At 46.9% G+C, this 16620-nt stretch overlaps 1 protein-coding gene across 3 annotated transcripts in view; it reads right to left on the reverse strand.

Annotated features, from left to right (window-relative positions):
* Positions 1–3896: 3896 nt before the first annotated feature.
* BRPF3 (bromodomain and PHD finger containing, 3) overlaps positions 3897–16620 on the reverse strand; it is a 35272-nt gene continuing 22548 nt past the window's right edge. Inside the window, exons 10-13 of one of the 3 annotated variants that reach the window (XM_008591914.1) lie at positions 14512–14609; positions 11574–11671; positions 7682–7836; positions 3897–6281 (exon numbers count right to left, since the gene is read on the reverse strand). In XM_008591914.1, coding sequence (XP_008590136.1) covers positions 6098–6281; positions 7682–7836; positions 11574–11671; positions 14512–14609 — 535 coding nt within the window. In that variant the 3' untranslated portion in view covers positions 3897–6097. The remainder of the gene's footprint in view (positions 6282–7681; positions 7837–11573; positions 11672–14511; positions 14610–16620) is intronic. The other 2 variants (XM_008591924.1, XM_008591919.1) reach the window with 2 other exon arrangements.

Consider the following 16620-nt stretch of genomic DNA (forward strand, 5'->3'; position numbering starts at 1 on the left):
ACAGGCAAGTCTTGGCTTAGGCCAGTTCATGATACACAGCAAGTGAGGGAAAGCCAGACTAAGGCTGAGGAGGTGTCAGGACGAGTGTTCCAGTCATACCAAGAACATCTGCGGTGACATCAGGCAGCTAATAGCTTCTCAAAGCAGCTCATTTCTCAGCTACCCACTACAAGAAACTAGAATACATGCTCTATTTAGAAAAAATAAGAGACTATAAGGAATGGTGGAAATGGTTTTTTCTGGGTGGTTAGAATAAGGGTAGTTCTTATTCTTTCCTTTGCACTTTAAAAGAATTTTTGCCAAATTAGATTGCAAAGGACAAATTTTATACTCTTTCATGACCAGCTTAGATAAAATCTTCCAGGGTCTTTCTGGACTGTGAAGCTAGAGGGAAGGGGCCCTCCCAGGGGCCCCCATGCTGCTGCACCCCCGGCCCTTCAAGAAACCGTCAACATTGCACCCCCAATATGGCCTCTATACCCCAGAACGCAGCCAACAGAAAGCAGAAAGGAAGAGGAAGGGACTTAGTCACTGCTTCAGGAGTTAAACTGAAACCATCCACTTCCAACCAGCCTTACAGGTGCCAAGCAAAGGACACACAGTTCTTGGAGATAACATGACAACCCTTGTGAAATCTGGGGACAATTAGCTTTTTCTACTCCATGTAGCCCATGAGTCCTGGCCCTCTTAAGAGTATTAAAATTGGACAAAACACTAATATTTATATATTAGTGTATATGTGTGTGTGTATATATACACACGTACGTGTGTGTGTGTATGTGTGTATTTATATATATATATTTCTTTTCTTTCCACCATGGTTATCGTCTGCCACCCTTGAAGGGAAAGGGCAAATGAAGGGCACTCCAAGTGCCAAGGTCGAGTCAGAGCTCCTCTCCAGCTCTGGCCCAGAAGACACACACCTCCTTGGCCCCTCTTCCCCACCACACAGTTGGGTTAGAATTTTCTGCTCCATCTTTTGGAGAAAACATTTCCCTCCTCCAAAGACCTCCTTCCCTCGTCCCAGCTCTGGTGGAGGTCTGTTTGGCTGTGGCTAGTATACCAGTGACGTGCACACTCCTTGCCCTACTGATACTGTGGAAGTCTGCAGACCCAGAGGCAGGCAGGGCCCACACTCCCTCTCCCATTGAACACCCCCTCTCAGAGTCAGTCTTACCACTAACCCTCTCTTCTTTCAAAATGAAAGCTCAGAGCCTAGCCAGCTAAGGAGAGCACATCTGAGAGGCAAATTCATTCAAGTGTTCATGGCAATTAATACCTTAATGGAAGTGGCCAAGCTGACTAGGGTTTTTGGCAAATGCTTTTAATATTTTTAAACATGTTAGGAAAATGGGATTCCCTATTCTGAGTCATAGTCAGATAGCCCCGCAACCCGCTCTAATATTGTAATATAATTTTAAACTTTAGTCCATGAATTTTAATCAGAGCATTGATAACATTAAGGACACGTTTGCTCACCTTGAGGGCTTTGAATAGGCGGATCTGTGGAGTGGAAAGTGCTGGGCACTGGGTTCTAGCCCAGCACCACCTTTTCCTGCTTTGTGATGCTGAGCACATTGGGCCTGCCTCTCCCCTTCTCTCTATCTGTGGAATGAGCTGGTGGGCCTAGATGATCCTTAGGGTTCAAAATTCTCTGAGGCCCTCCCTGGAGATCAGACCCCCCTAAAGGTGCTGTCTCCATCCTCTCTCCCAACCTGTCTCTAAATATGAGGGTCTTTCCTGAGGTCTGTCCTTCACCCTCCTCTCTTTCCTTGGCCATTCTGCTAGCTGCCCTGGTAGGCTCCAGTGCCCCCCACATTTCTGTCACTTACTCCTATCTTTCTCTTGAACCCAAGGCCCAACCCTCTCCTACCTGCTTGCTGGAGGTTTTTCTCAGATGTCCCGCCGGCACCACAAACTCATCAAAAACTACATTCTTCCTCCTTCCCCCAAAGCCCACTGGTGATCCCTCCAGCCACCCATCAACCCTCTCTTCACACTTCTGCTCTTTGACTCTGTTGTCCAATTGTGTCAAGCTCCAATCAAGTCTTCCCTGTTCAAATCCATCAATGGATGCTACCACTTACCATGTACTGATGCCTTGCCCTGGCTTCAGGGTCCTCTATTACATCAGTCTCAGAGAGGCTGAGAGGCCCACTGTCATGCTCAAGGTCACACAGCTAGTGAGTGACAGGGCTTTCAAGCCCAACATGTTGCCTCACCACATCAGTGGCTTCCAGTCAAATGGGCTGTTGGTTAGTCAATGGAGTTGGAATATGCACAATACCTCCCTGAGCCTTGTCTTTGCTTAAGCTGCTTCATTTATCTACAATGCCTCCTCTCTTTTTTTTTTTTTTTTGTCTTTTGTCTTTTTCCGTGTCCGGCAACGGATCGCAACCCTCAGTGTTGCCCCCGTACCGGACCGGGGACCAGCAACGGGATCGCAACCCTCGGTGTTGCTCCCACGCCTCGCTCAGCCAGTGAGCGGGAACCGGTCTGCATGTGGGATCCGAACTCTCGGGCGGGAGCGCCGCCGCGCTTCCCAAGCGGCGCACTATCCAGTGCGCCACCGGGCCGGCCCTACAATGCCTCCTCTTTTTAGCCTGGCCTGCTAACATCCTACCCATCTGTCCATTGTCCCTTTATTTTATTCCCAAAATGTTTTATAGAGTAAGCTTGTAATTTCACTCAAAATATTTTGTAAATATTTTGCAATTGCCTTTGTAATTCAAAACACAATTAATAAGGATTTTTTAACCTAATTTTTAAAGGCTTGTATTGCTTCTTTCTTTGAAAGCTTTCACTATTCCCCCCAATCAAATATGATGCCTCTCTCCCAAACTCTTCCACACATCTGTGACCTTCACACTGACCCCATTCAGTGTTGACATGTGTCTTATAAATCAGGTTGCAAGCGCCTTGAGACCATGGGTGTCTCTGCACCCCAATACGTAATACAAGGATATCAGTACATTGGAGGTACTTTATCAATATTATACCAAATTGAGAGCTTTTACACTTCAGTGACAAGAATGTCAAGGGCCCTGTGGAGGTGATCAGGAGACTCCTGTGTTCTCAGCCACATCATTGAGACAAGTACAGGAGCTGGGCAGGACCAGAGAGAGGAGAATGGGATAGGGGAGGGGACAGGGAAAAGCTATTCTAGGCCCAGCAATTGAGCAGTTTGTCCCTAGGAACTCTCCCTGTTTCTGCTTTTTAAGACGTCCCTTTCCGGAAATGCTGACGCCACACTGAGAGGAGCACAGTGGAGAACAGGCCACAGCAGTCTGGAAATGCTGCAGAGCCCATGAGGAAAACTTTGGCTAGACCCTCATCCCGGGATTCTGCCACCACTTTTTAGCTGGCTGACCTTAGTCAAGTCTTCTAATCTTGCTGGCCTGTTTCCTTGTCTGTAAAATGGAGACCAGGTAGGCTCAAGGATCCCTTCCAGTCCTAAAAGGAGCAAGGCTCATGTTGCCCCTGTGTGTACCAGCTACCCAGCTACAGGATGGCAGCAACAACAGTGGTACAAGAGGTGCGGGCATCCTGGAGCCTCAAATACAGCAAGCTTGGTAAACAGGTGCCAGGGATGTCAAAAGGGTCACTTCTCCCACTGAATGAGGGGCAGAGGCTCCTAAGGGAACATGGCCACAGGGAGGGGGAGGCATGGGTAGGTACGCTGGGCCTTCCACAGCTCCCAGAGGATGCTGTCTGGGAGGGAAGCAAAGTCAGAGCTCACCTAGGGGTCCAGAGACAGACAGAGCCCTCTCTAGCTAGGAGCCTGCAACAGCAAGACAACCCCATTCTTAGCCCCCAGCCTTTTGAGGAGGGGGTAGGCTATAGGAATTAAGAAGAGGGCAGGCCCCTAGTGATTACACGAAACACAGCACAGCAACTGCTGCCCATTAGAACATTTATTTCTCAGAGAGAAAATAAGTTTCAGACAGTCATGTTATAGTAGGTAAAATTAACTTTTGTATTCTTTACAAGCATAGATTTTTCTGTTTATTACTTCTCTTATACCATCTGTTATAAACAATTCTAGAAAGCAAATAAAGTCACTTTCTACAATAAATAGAGCATCATGTGCTTCACAGCAGACGCGACAGAGACACGTAGGCCCCATGCCACAGCAGGATCTGAGCCGTTTCCCGTTCTAAAAGAGCATTTTTAAAAATGAGACTCAGAGAGAAACTGAAAGATCCAAAGAGACTGAAAAATAAAGAGAGAGACTAAGAAGAGAAAGTGTAGGAGGGAAGAAAGAGATAGACAGACACTGAAAGAGAGAGAGAGGGAGAAAGCCCCGAGATCTTACAACACAGGTTTAGACAAAGGTCACAGAGTCCACAGCTGACCAACTACCTGGGGAGAGGGGAAGCATCGGCTCCTTTAAATAAACCACACTGTGTGGCCACACAATGGAGGACTCCAGCAATGGAAACTATAGGCCTGAATAATTTAGAACAGTATTTTACAATTATATACACCATGTCCTTCCGTAGCCATATAATGTATTGTGTTTTTATTATTGTACAAAATCCAAAACCCTATCCTTTATGTTATAGAGAGTTTTGTTGGTTCCCTTTTAAACTCTGGCTCATGTCCCAAATGTATAAGAAGTTGTGGTGGTTGGTTGGTTGTATATTTAAAAAGTTGAGTGTGTAAAAATGGCAGTGATCTCCCCAGTGACTTCATTTTGTCCAAAACTCCCCTATGAAATATTTAAAACAATTAAAAAGAACATCAGGTTAAAAATCAACATGGCGATCAGTGGCCTGCAACCTGGCCCTGCAACTTTGGTGCTTAGAAGGTGAAAAGAAATGTCCAGAGAACAGACATTGAAGCCTCTGAAAGTTGTGTTGGTTTATCAGTCAGCATTCCCCATTCACAGTTTTTTTTTTCCTTCCATTTTTGAGAAGGTGATGGTGGGGAGGGGATTAAAGAGAATGAGAGAAGGAGATGGAGGATTGAAATGAAAGTGCTGCATTCCCTGGAGTTGGTGAGTGGGAGCAGCAGAGGCTGGGCAGGGCAGAGCAGAGGCTGGGAAGATGCTTGGCAGCGGGTGCCACAATGTCCACAGTGGTGGAGAGTGAGGCTTAAGGCTGCAGTTGCAAAAGAAAAGCCCACAAGGAGAGGACAGGAGGGGGAAGGGGGCACACCTAGCCGAAGGGCACAGCTCCACTCCAACCACCCTCGACATCCAGGTGGACAGATGGGACACTCGCATAACTAGTCTGGTCTGCTGACAGGAGCCCATCTTCAGCCTCGGTCTGCCTTGCAGCAACAAAGGCAGAAAGCAGGAGGGACCCCACTTCACAGAGCCAGGCCTCAGATGTGTCAGCAGCAGAAGTGAAGGTCTGTGGTGTGTGGCGGGGGCAAGTATGTGTGTTGGGGGAGGGGTCCCCGCATGGGAGGCTGGCCTCTGCCTGGACCCTGAGGAGCCTGGCAGAGACACCACCTGCATAGCAGCTGGCCTCAAAGGGAATGAGACAAAGAAAAAGACCAGTTTGGTGATGGTTTCTGTCAGTTTGGCACAAGCGAAAAAGTAAGGACAGGAACATGGGGAAGAGAAAGAGAGACTGGGCCTGGGTGCAGAAGATGGAACAGGGAAAAGGTGAGAGAACAGGTGACAACGGGGAGAAGGGGTGAGCTCAGTGAGATTCCCCTAGGGACCCTGGCATATCCACAGCATCTCTGGGATCAGCGTCAGAACCTCACCCGCCCTGAGGTGTAGAGTTAGTTGGGAGTGGGATGGAGGGGGTCAGGCAGCCCTTGAGAAGGGGCCCAAGACCTTTTGCCTTCTGGGCCAGGTCCATCTCCTCGGCTGGGCCAAGCCCCACAATTGTTTCTACTTCTGATTCTTCAGTGGAATATCCCCTGAGGGACCTTGGGTGGGAGTTTTTGGCACACAGCTGGCCCACCAGGGGAATCATCCGATTGGTCAAAACGGGCCTTGCCCTTGCTGGGGACAAAGCCCAGTCCCTGGCCGCCACGAGAGGGGGAAGCTGCTAGCCATACATCTGGCTGGGGCAGAAGAGGCTTCTCTGTGCCCCATGGGACGGAGGCAGGGCAGGCATATGCAGGTCCATCCCTGCTCTTACAGGTAGCTGGAGGTGACAAAGGAGTGAGGCCCCCGGACTCGGCTCAGGTGGATCATTGCGCGGTCGTAGGCCACCTGCACCGACTTGCGGATGCTGGTCTTGCGACCTTCCAGCATCTTGAGCTTGTCCACGGTGTCTTCCACACCCAGGGGCAGGACTTTATCCCTTGGAAGCCACTGCCTGAAATGCAAACACAGAAAGAGGCTGGGCCGTGGTAGTCCTGCAGGGGAATCCTCTGGGCCCACTTGCCCAGGACCAGCAAGGCCAGGGGGAGAGGACAGGGAAGAGGGAGGCAGACTGGGACATCAACACAAGTGGCCACCAAGAACCAGGGGGGTCAGGGCAGCAAGCAGGGTGTGCAGGTGTAGGGGGGATGGTATGGGACCTGTTTTGCAACCTTCCCTGGCTCTCGCTCTACTTGGAGGGTTGTCAGGGCTCATGAACTGAGAGGCCCATCTACCATCCTCTGGGACTGCCTGAGCACGCTGGATGGCTCTGAGCCTTGCCCTGACTTGGGAAATTAGGGAGCTATGGACAGGAAGTGGAGCTGATGCCAAGAACTCATGAACTGATCTCTGGTACAGCCTGCATCTTGTGTGTGTGTTTTAAAGCTCTCCAGGTGAATCTAACATGTGGCTAAGAGCACAGCCTTCAGTGCCAGATCTTGGTTCGTATCCCGGTTCTGGCTACAGAGTCTTGGCTTTCTGAGCCTCAGCTTCCGCATCTACAAAATGGATTGCGAGGGGATTAATAAGGATTAGATGAGATCACGGATGTAAAGCAATTTGCATGAGTACACAGAGTAAGCCCTCAATAAATGGCAGCAGCTATTACTATCATTATTTTTAGTAGCTAGTTCTACCTCCTCATTCTATAAAAGCACAGGTGAAAGTACTCTCCCGCTGGTGTTAAGAGAAACCTTAAAGTGTTCATAAACTATAAACAAGCGAGTGCCTTGTAGTGGACACTGCACTGCCTAGCACCCCCCTCAGGATTGAGACACGCTCCCCCATGGCTACTGGGAGTGCTGGAAGCCGATAGGCTCTCAGCTGAGTCCCTCTCCAGGAATCAACCTCCACCAAGGGAGCTACCAGGCCCAAGGTCACATCCCTCCCCAGAGGCAGCTGGCACTCTGCGACTAGTTGGTGAAGGAGTACAAATGCACAGTCCCAATTCCCAACATCTCTTAAGAGCCACTGAGCTCCAGAGCTCCCTAGAGGGTGGGCTGTTGCAAGTGCTCTGCAGTTCAACTTCTTCTCCTGCCCAGTGCTACATCCCTCACCCCCACAGCTCTCCCCAGTAAGCCTCCTGATCTCTATCTCCAAGTGTTTCCTAGGGAATCTGATCTGCGACACCCCTCAGTCATTTACTGAGTTAGTAGTAACACTAAGTTACTATTAACATGACAAGTGCAAGCCAGCTGTTGGCAGGTAATGCCTCCCCCTTCACCTGGGTGGAGCCTGGGGTGACTTGAGTCCATGGCCTCTCTGTGTACCTCGCCAGCACAGCAGCACTGACACATCTCCCTGGCATCCCGCCAGGGCACCTCTCCCTCCTTCCCCACAGCAGGACCCACTCACCAGGTACGCTTGTTGTCAAAGAAGAGGACAAGGAAGAGCTTCTCTCCAGCCTCTGCCTGTTTCTGCTCTCCCAGCTTCAGTACATCCAGTGGGGGGACAGGGATGGGGACGCCATTGTGCAGGAGGCCCTCCCGGGGCATCTTGGGATCGATGATCTGGAGGCAGAAGGGGAGATGGGAACTCAGTGGGGGAGGATGGAGTGAACAGGGCACCCTGCTGTAGGACCAACCGCTAAAGCATCCCACACTAAAGCCATGCAGGGGCTCAGCCTTGCCCACAACCAAGTGATAGAGGGGTTGACATCTTCCATGCCCCCCAGCACCCCAAAACGGAAATCTTGACTTCTTCTCCAGTTCATTGTCCTAACCCTCTGATGCTCCCCAACCAGTCCTCCTGAGGAAACTTGCTCCACGAACTATCAGGCCCCAGAGCTGAAACAGAAGTGGTGGGAAGTCCATGGCGGGGGGTGGGAGAGAGGTGTCAAGAGTGAGTGGGGTATCTATCTCTGACATCCAGACCAGGTAGGCAAATCTCTTCCTTCCAATGTCCCTTAGGGGAGAAAAGTGGAAGCCATTTGTTTTTCCTGTCAATTTCCCTTCAGAACCTTTGCGATTCATCTCAAATGCTCAGGGGCCTTCACTAGGCACCATAGCCATGAAGGCTCTGCACCATCTGCAGGAGGGCCATGCCTTCAGTTCTATCTAACAGGGTCCTGACTACCCACCACCTTCCTGTCTGACTACAGTTCTTCCTGGTGCATAGACCAGACACATTTGGACACCTCCCAGTAAGATCAGAGAGGAAGCTCAGGCTCAGTATACAGCAAGAAGACTAAGCTTGTGGGTTCGGTAGAGAGGGGGAAATGATGTGGCTGGAAACAAGGGCCACTGGAGGAATTAATCCTTGAGGCAGCAAGCTTCACAAGGACAAGGTCTAGGCTCATCTTGTTCAGGTTTGTTTCCAGCACTCAGCCCCGCCCTGCCTAGCTCAGAGCAGGTGCTCAGCAAAATGCCTGGTGGCATCAACACACTAATTCTCCAGTCTTTGGAGCACTTTCAAAGTTTCCAAAGCTCCTAATTATTCACACATCTCATTTCAATCTCTTGCTGATGCTGGGATGTCTGCTGACAGAGGAAAATACCAAGCATAGAAGGAGGAGGTAGCTGGATGAAGCCATGGCTGGGACTAAAACCAGACAGACGTGTGGACAAGGCTTGAGCCTCTGCTGCCTGCTGCCTGCTGCACTGTCCCTGCTTCCAGAGCAGTTGGCTGATAATCTCTGTGTACATAGACCAGAGATTTGGAAATTTACTGAGGAAGCATCCTTCTCCAGAAACGAAGCAATCTTAATTCCTATACCCTGTCCCAGAGGGCCTCTTCTTATAATAAACTACTCTTTATTTACTTTTGGGTGTCTGCCAGTTTTCCTACATCCCTCTCAAGATAAGCAGCTGAAAGCAGGTGTTCTGATTTAGAGTTTCCTCTAAGGAAGAACCACCCCCACCCCATTCTTCAGGCATGTAATTTGGTCAAAACTCTACCTCCTCGTCTGTCTGTCCCTCCTGGGACTGAAGCTAAGGCTCCTAATAAGAACCACCATACAAGTCTCTTAAGCTTCCCTGATTATCAAATGAGACAGCAGGGCTACTCTGAAGTGTTTCCTCTTGACTAAGGCATGCCAGTTCCTGTTTGGAACCTAGGGTGCTTGCAGAGAGTGGATTGTGAAAAATTTCCTGAGGGTAAAAGCAAGGTCTGCCATCTGAGGAGAGCTTTCATGTCTCAAAATAATAAATAATGGCCCATTCACTCAATGAATGCTATGCAGATGTAAGACAACATGGAAATAAAGCTTGTGATAAAATTTAACATATTATTTAATAAATGTGTACTTATTATAACTATAATATGTGAACAATACAAAATGTTTGGAGTTGACATGTTAGAATGGTGAAGTTTGTGTTGCTCTTTTTTCTCTATTTTTCCAATATAATGTGATATATTACTTTTACAAAAAACAAAACAAACCCATGTTTAAAAACTAAAAAAATAAAAAATAAAGAAAAATAAAAAGATTAAAAATTGTATATTCACTATGGATGCAAATACACATTGAAGAAGTATGCATAGGAAAAAGGGAGAGTATACCTCAAAATAATAACATAGGTGTGTTCAGCTGGTGGCTGAATTTCTTTAATCATGAAAGAAAATGTATGATTAAGAAAGTAATTTAAAAAAAAAAAAGTTTCAGACTGGCTTTTTGCATTATGAAGTTTTTTTTTTTTTTAAATCCCTAAACCTGCACAGCCTTAATCACTTCTTTAATGACTAAGCTGGGTGTCCTACAGTCTCACTGCTGGAAAGTCACCAAGTTTTGTGAAGTGAAGGCAGATCCAGGCCCAACCTCTTCTGCTGCTAGATCACCGTATGGACTTTCCACACCTGCCTCTGCTAAGGAGGGAGTGAGGTAGGCAACATGGGTTCCAATATGGCTCCAGCAAATTGTATAACTTCTTTGAGATATAGTTTCCTTATTTATCCAAACAGGATCAAAGTTCCTGCCCTTTTTATCTTGAGGCTGCTGTTAGGCTTGAAAGAGTCACAGACATAAAAGGGCTGGAAGAAGCCCAGAGCTCTGTGTGCATGTAAGAGGCTGGCAGGGTGGTTCCCAATCCTGGCTACACCTCATCCAAGCAGGTTTTTAAAAAATATTGATGCCTCCATCTGGCCTCAGAGAGTCTAATTTGGTAATTCTGTTGTGAAGCTGACTCAATATCTGTGCTGTTTAAAAACATACCCCTAGAGGATTCTAACATGCCCCAAAGGTTTAGAATCAGTGGTATCTTCCAGAGCCAGGTGGACATTACCTCCCCAACTGAGAAAGAGCTCTAAAAAATAACAATCAAGGTGGTAAAAATGGAATTTTTAGCTACTGCTGGTGTGAGTATAAACTGGAACTAACTTTCCGGTAACTTGTATCAAAATTTTGTATAGACTTTGCTCCAAGAAGGCTCTCCTAAGAATTCACAGTAAAGAAATAATCATGTATATGCACAAGAGTAAGCTACAATGTTTGTTGCTGTTTATCACAGTGAAAAATTCAAAACAATCTAAATGACCAACCAGGGAATGATTAAAATACGGTACATGCATACAACCGAAGATGATGCAGTCATCAGAAGTGATGTTGATGAAGAATGTTTAATGGCATAAGATGTGCATGTTCATGGTATGCTGTTAAATGAAAGGGAGGTTAAAAATAGAGTATGGTCTCAAAAAAAAAAAAAAGTATGGTCTCATGTATATGCATATTTATGCATTTAAAAGAAAAGGCTGAGTGGATATACACCAATTTATCCCTGAATGGATGGGACTGTGGATGATTTTCAACTCAGTGGCTCAGAACACAGGCTTTGACATCACACATTTGGAGATTTGCAGCCCTAGGCTCAAATTCCAACCTTGCCACTTAATAGGTGGATGACCACAGGTAACAGATCCTCAGTTTTCTTCTGTATATAACGGGAATAAGCACACTCAGTATTTCAAGAACTTAGGATGACAGATGTTTAAAAGAATCTAAGTATTATTAGTAGCTTTTTAAATTCTCCACAGTAAGCACATAATACTTTTATGCATAAGCAAATAAATGCTATTAAAACCCTAAGAACTCTAGTTTCTGTATACTTTTAGCCTGTTTTAAGTGCTCCCAGCTGGGAGCCTGATGGTTTCACCCATCCAAGTTGGAGTAAAACCCCCCCTCCCTTCTGCAGCTAAAGGCACCCTAACTCCCACCACACTCTGCTGGCTTGATCCAATCAGATAAGCCCCCAAGGCAAAGAGGGGCCAGAATGGGCCAAGGAAGACAGATGGGTGGTGTCTGGGGCAGACTCACCAAGGCAGGGTAGGAGGGGTAGCCTCGGCACTTGGCCCACACCAGCTCCAGGGGCTCCAGGTCTCCGCGGTCTTCAAAGGGCATCAGGAGGCTTCTGCCTGGGGGTGGGGGAGGGGAGGAGACAGCACCCAAAGGGGACTTGGAATGGTGCCCAGAAGGCCTGTCTGTGGCCTCCATATGACTGGGGCAGCCCAGGAATGAGTTAGCAACATCCCTTCCACCCTTCTTTTTCCCTACCCTTTCCTTAGGTGAAGTTCTTAGACTGGATCAGGGGTCAGCAAACTAGTTCTCTAAAGGACCAAATAGTAAATATTTTAGTTTTTGTAGGCCACGTGGTCTCTGTTATAACTACTCAGCTCTGCTGTTGTAGCATGAAAGCAGCCATAGACAATCTATAAATGAATGAGCATGCTGTGTCACAACAAAACTTCATTTTCAGACACTGAATTTGAATTTCATGTAATTTTCACATTGTAAAATATCATTCTTCTTTTGATTTTCTTTTCAATCATTTAAAAATGTAAAAGCCATTCTTGGCTCATGGACCATACGAAAACAGGTAGCAAGCCATAGTTTACTGACCTCTGCACTAGAACCCTAGGATGGCTTTCCCTGAAAAATTTAACTGCTTCATTCCCCGGGCCTCAGGGAAAAGGGCCATAACCCAGCTCGAGCAAAGCCACATACTGCTTGCTCTCTGAGTCCCCCTGAGTGGGGAGTCTTCATGATAAAGGAGGCTTCATGGAAAAGATGATGGGGAAGGACATCCCAGTAAAACCACTTGCTAAATGAGTTCTTTTCTGACAAGACCACAGTTGGCCATCCAGGTCACCTGGACTCTCAGCACTTAGCAGAGCCAAGGAGGTCTGCAGGTCCTTTGCGTGCTTGCTTTTGTCACATGCCTGCTTATACTAGGTGTCCCGTGGGGCAGGCACTGTATCTCTTCAGCTTACTTTGTTCTGCACCCAGTACACTAGCACATGTGAATGGGTCCTTCACAGATGCTTCTGAATATACAAAAGAATCTCTCTTTCCCTCCTCATGTCTATGAATTGGGAATGGGGAGGTGACCACATTCAACCAAGGAAAAAGGCCCTAATCTCAGAGTGGAAATTTTATTTCTAAGCAAACATTACCACTTTCATTTATAATCTTTGTAAAAGGTACCTGTTGACTCAATAGCAATAACAACAAAGAGATAAAATCCAATACTGAAGAGGGAGACTGAGTGGAAGCTGGTGCAATCACACACTGCTGATGAAACTGCAGACCAGTCCAATCCTTTCAGAATATAATTTGGTGGTATGTCTCAAGAGCCATTAAATAAAGATATGAACTATCTGCTTCAGTAAATTTCTTCCCTGGGAATTTATTCTAAGAAAAATTACTTTAAAACAAATAGAAGGATTTTGAACAAAAATATGCGTTCACTGCATTATGTTAAAAGTTGGAAACAACTCAAATGTGTAACAATAGAATGGTTAAGTAAATTATAATGCATTGATTATTAAATTCATTGTTCCAATAATATGAGATATATAAAGATTATGTGTCAACATAAAAAAGCATGAGATAACATTGAAAAAAGCAGAATAGGAAAGTGCATGTGTTTTGTATTAGCATTTTGTTAAAAATGTGCCTAAAATAAACAGAAGGCAACACAGAGAAATGAAGACAATCGTGTTACAGTGATGGAACTATGGGAGATCAACTTCCTTTTTAAATTTCCTATAGCCTCATTTTAATAAGTACGTGGCTTTTAAGATAAGAATAAAATGCCACCACCAGAAGCACAAAGTGTGCCAGTCCACTCCTGGTTTTGTGCTAGATGCTGTACAAATTTATCTAAATATGAGCCTTGCTTTCTGGATGCTTACAGTGACAGAAAGCAATGAAACACACAGGCATGCATTCTTCAACACACATATGAGAAACTGAAGTTAAGGGAAAATAAAGCAGTTGGGAAAAAGAAAGAGAAAAGCCCTACAGCTTGAATGTTAGACAGAAACTTCAAAGCCAAGGCATGTGGAGAGTGTACACTCCTCCAAGGCAGGGCTGGACATGGCTGAACTCAGAGAACAGCCTGCTCTGCACCTGCTCCACCTGAGTCCACCCCATGCCTCTCCTCTTGGCCCTGCTCTGGCCTTTATTTTCTTGGTCCAAGGAGACAAGACCCGTAAAACTACAGTTATGTGTGAGATTCAGTGATACAGGCAATCACCAATTACTCTAGTAAGCACAGACAGGAAATATCCATCAAAATTACAAATGTGTACTTCCTTCAATTCAGCAATTCCATTTCTACAGATATACTCCCCATGTGTGTGTGTGTGTGTGTATATATATATATATATATATATATATATAGCGCGAGCTATGTACAAGGTTGCTTACTGCAACATTGATTATGATCACAAATAGATGAAAACAATCTAAATGTCCATTTTTCAAGGGCTGGCTAGCAAGTGACGGCATTCCTATATGAGTATAATGGAACACTATGCAGGTAATAAAAAGCACAGAAGGATATATTAAGGGGAAAAGAGAAATGGTTCAGAGGAACGTGTATATTAGGCTTCACTACTCACTCTCTTAAACAAACAAGTTTTGGCTTGTATACCTCAAGGATTACCTCTGGAAAGACACAAAAGAAACTGCTAACAGTGATGTTCCAGGGAGGGAACCGCTGGCTTTCATTATATACCCTTCTGTACCTTTTGATTTTTGTTACCATGGGCATGGATTAACTATTCAAATTTAAGATGAATTAAAAAATAAAAGTATGAATGGCCTGAGTGGGTTGTGTGCCCTGTGCCTAAGGGTTTGGAGGAGCTTAGGAACTGGCTGCCGGTTTGGAGCCCCAGCAGTCTAGAGACCCATAGAGATGGCTCCTCCGAAGGCCTGACCCCCCCAGCTCTGCCCATACACCACTCCTCACCTGAGCCACTATAGTCAGAGTCTCCGTTCACACCTTCCAGAAAGGGCACTCGAGATAAAGCTGGTTTCCCACGGCTGCGTTTGGGGGGCATCAGACCACTGCATACAAAGCAGGGAGAGAGGGGTGAAACAAGCAATATCAATGACTAATACTCCCATTCCCACTCTTCTATCTCTGATAGGAGTGGAGCTGCAGAAACCCTTCAGTGAGGATGGTTTCTTACATCTTCCCCTAAAAACTCACACTAACCCATGATACACTTCTAACTGAAAAGTTCAGGCTTTAATGAACAAGGCTTTGAGGAACCATTTCATCCACATGGAAGGACTGAACCTGGAAGGAGATGCATGTTCCCCTGCCTAAGAATCCTGGACTTCATCCAGAGAAAAGGTCACCCCAGTCACTGTAAATCCTTCCAGAGTCTAAGCAGCCTTGCCATGAGAAGGGGCCTTCTCACATCTGCCCAGAATTCTTTACTCTGATGGTTCATTCACATTGTTTCTTCTTTAGAAGCCAACTTATTTTTGAGGTACAAAAATTTGCCTCTTTCCCAAATTTTCTATAATGAACATGTCTTACTGCCTTGATTGGAAAGTACATTTTTAGGGACTTCCAGTCAAGATGGTGGAATAGATGGTCCCCAGTGCCACCCTCTCCCACGAATCAACCAATTTACAACTATAAAAAAGCAATGACAGCCAAGTTGGGGCCGCTAGAGCTCAGGGGAAGAGGAGGAGAGACCTACAGAGTGCATGAAGGCAGGAGAAACTGCAATGAACCTACAGAGTGCATGAAGGCAGCCTACAGAGTGCATGAAGGCAGGAGAAACTGCAATGAGAGAAAGAAAAAACTGCTCTGTTTCGAGCCCCAGCTGCTTCCAGGCTGGAGCTGCTGAGAGCACAGAGCAGGAGTCAGCAAAAGCAGCAGCTGTGTCCTTCAGATGAAGTTGCTTGGTGGCAGCAGGGGAGAAGAGGGCGTTGGTGGCCCCCCAGGCCAGCAAGACCACTAATAGGGTTCCCACATAGGAGTGAGGAGCCAGAACAACTGAAAAAAAGGAGCCACTCAGAGGCCGGTGAGTCATTGCAAGGGACCAGTGTGCAGCCCATCCCATGGGAAGTGTTTGTAGCACAGGCGATGGGGGAGACGGGCCCACAGTGGGAACACTGGTGCACAGCAAGGACAGCTGATCTGCCCCCCAATCAGCGCAGGACCACTCAGAGGAGACTGGTCAGGAATACAGAATTGCATGGGGTGCAGTTTGATGAGAAGACTCAGGCCCAGACCAGTTTCTACACAACCTGGGTGCACCAGATTGCATGAGAGCTGGAAGTACCTATAAAGCCAACCATTAAACCCTGAGCTGCACAAAAAGCCTTCCCTAGGGAATTAGCAGCAAAGCTGCAATTTAGCCAAACCACACAGCTCAATCACTGGCCCCCACTGGAAGTTCCCCCATTTTAAAAGTAAGCAAAGGACGGGCTGGCCCGGTGGTGCACTGGAGAGTGCGCCGCTTGGGAGCGCAGCGGCGCTCTCGCCGAGGGTTCGGATCCCATGTGGAAACCGGTTCCCGCTCACTGGCTGAGCGAGGTGCGGGTGCAACACCGAGGATTGCAATCCCATTACCGGTCAGTTAAAAAGACAAAAAAGGAAAAAAAAAAGTAAGCAAAGGACAACAAATTAGTTCCAGCACAGAGTTTAAGTGGTGGGAACAGCAAATAATCCAACACAGAACTGAAAGAAAAAACAAAGTACCTGCAACCAGAGACAAAGTTTGATATTAACTAGTAAAGGTCTCACTTCACCAAAGAACACCTATAACACCTAGAAGGACCAGAAGTCCCCTGGACTACCAAGCTAGAAAGGGTCCCCCCTTTGAGGGGAGGTCTGGGGGTCTCAGCAATGTCCCCTGATACCCACAACCAGTCCCAAGGATCGGGGACAAGGGCCTTGGCCACACCCCCCTGACACATGCAGCGAGCCCAGCAATGATCATCGAGCTGCCTCAGGAAGCACCCTGGGCTCTCCTGAGCTGGGGTGGTGGGGGGCCTCAGGCCTCGGCCATGCCCCCTTGACAGCTGCAGCCAGCCCAGCAGTGACCACCAAGCCACC

Source organism: Galeopterus variegatus, unplaced genomic scaffold, assembly GCF_000696425.1.
Source record: "Galeopterus variegatus unplaced genomic scaffold, G_variegatus-3.0.2 Scaffold151, whole genome shotgun sequence".
Lineage (NCBI taxonomy): Eukaryota > Metazoa > Chordata > Mammalia > Dermoptera > Cynocephalidae > Galeopterus > Galeopterus variegatus.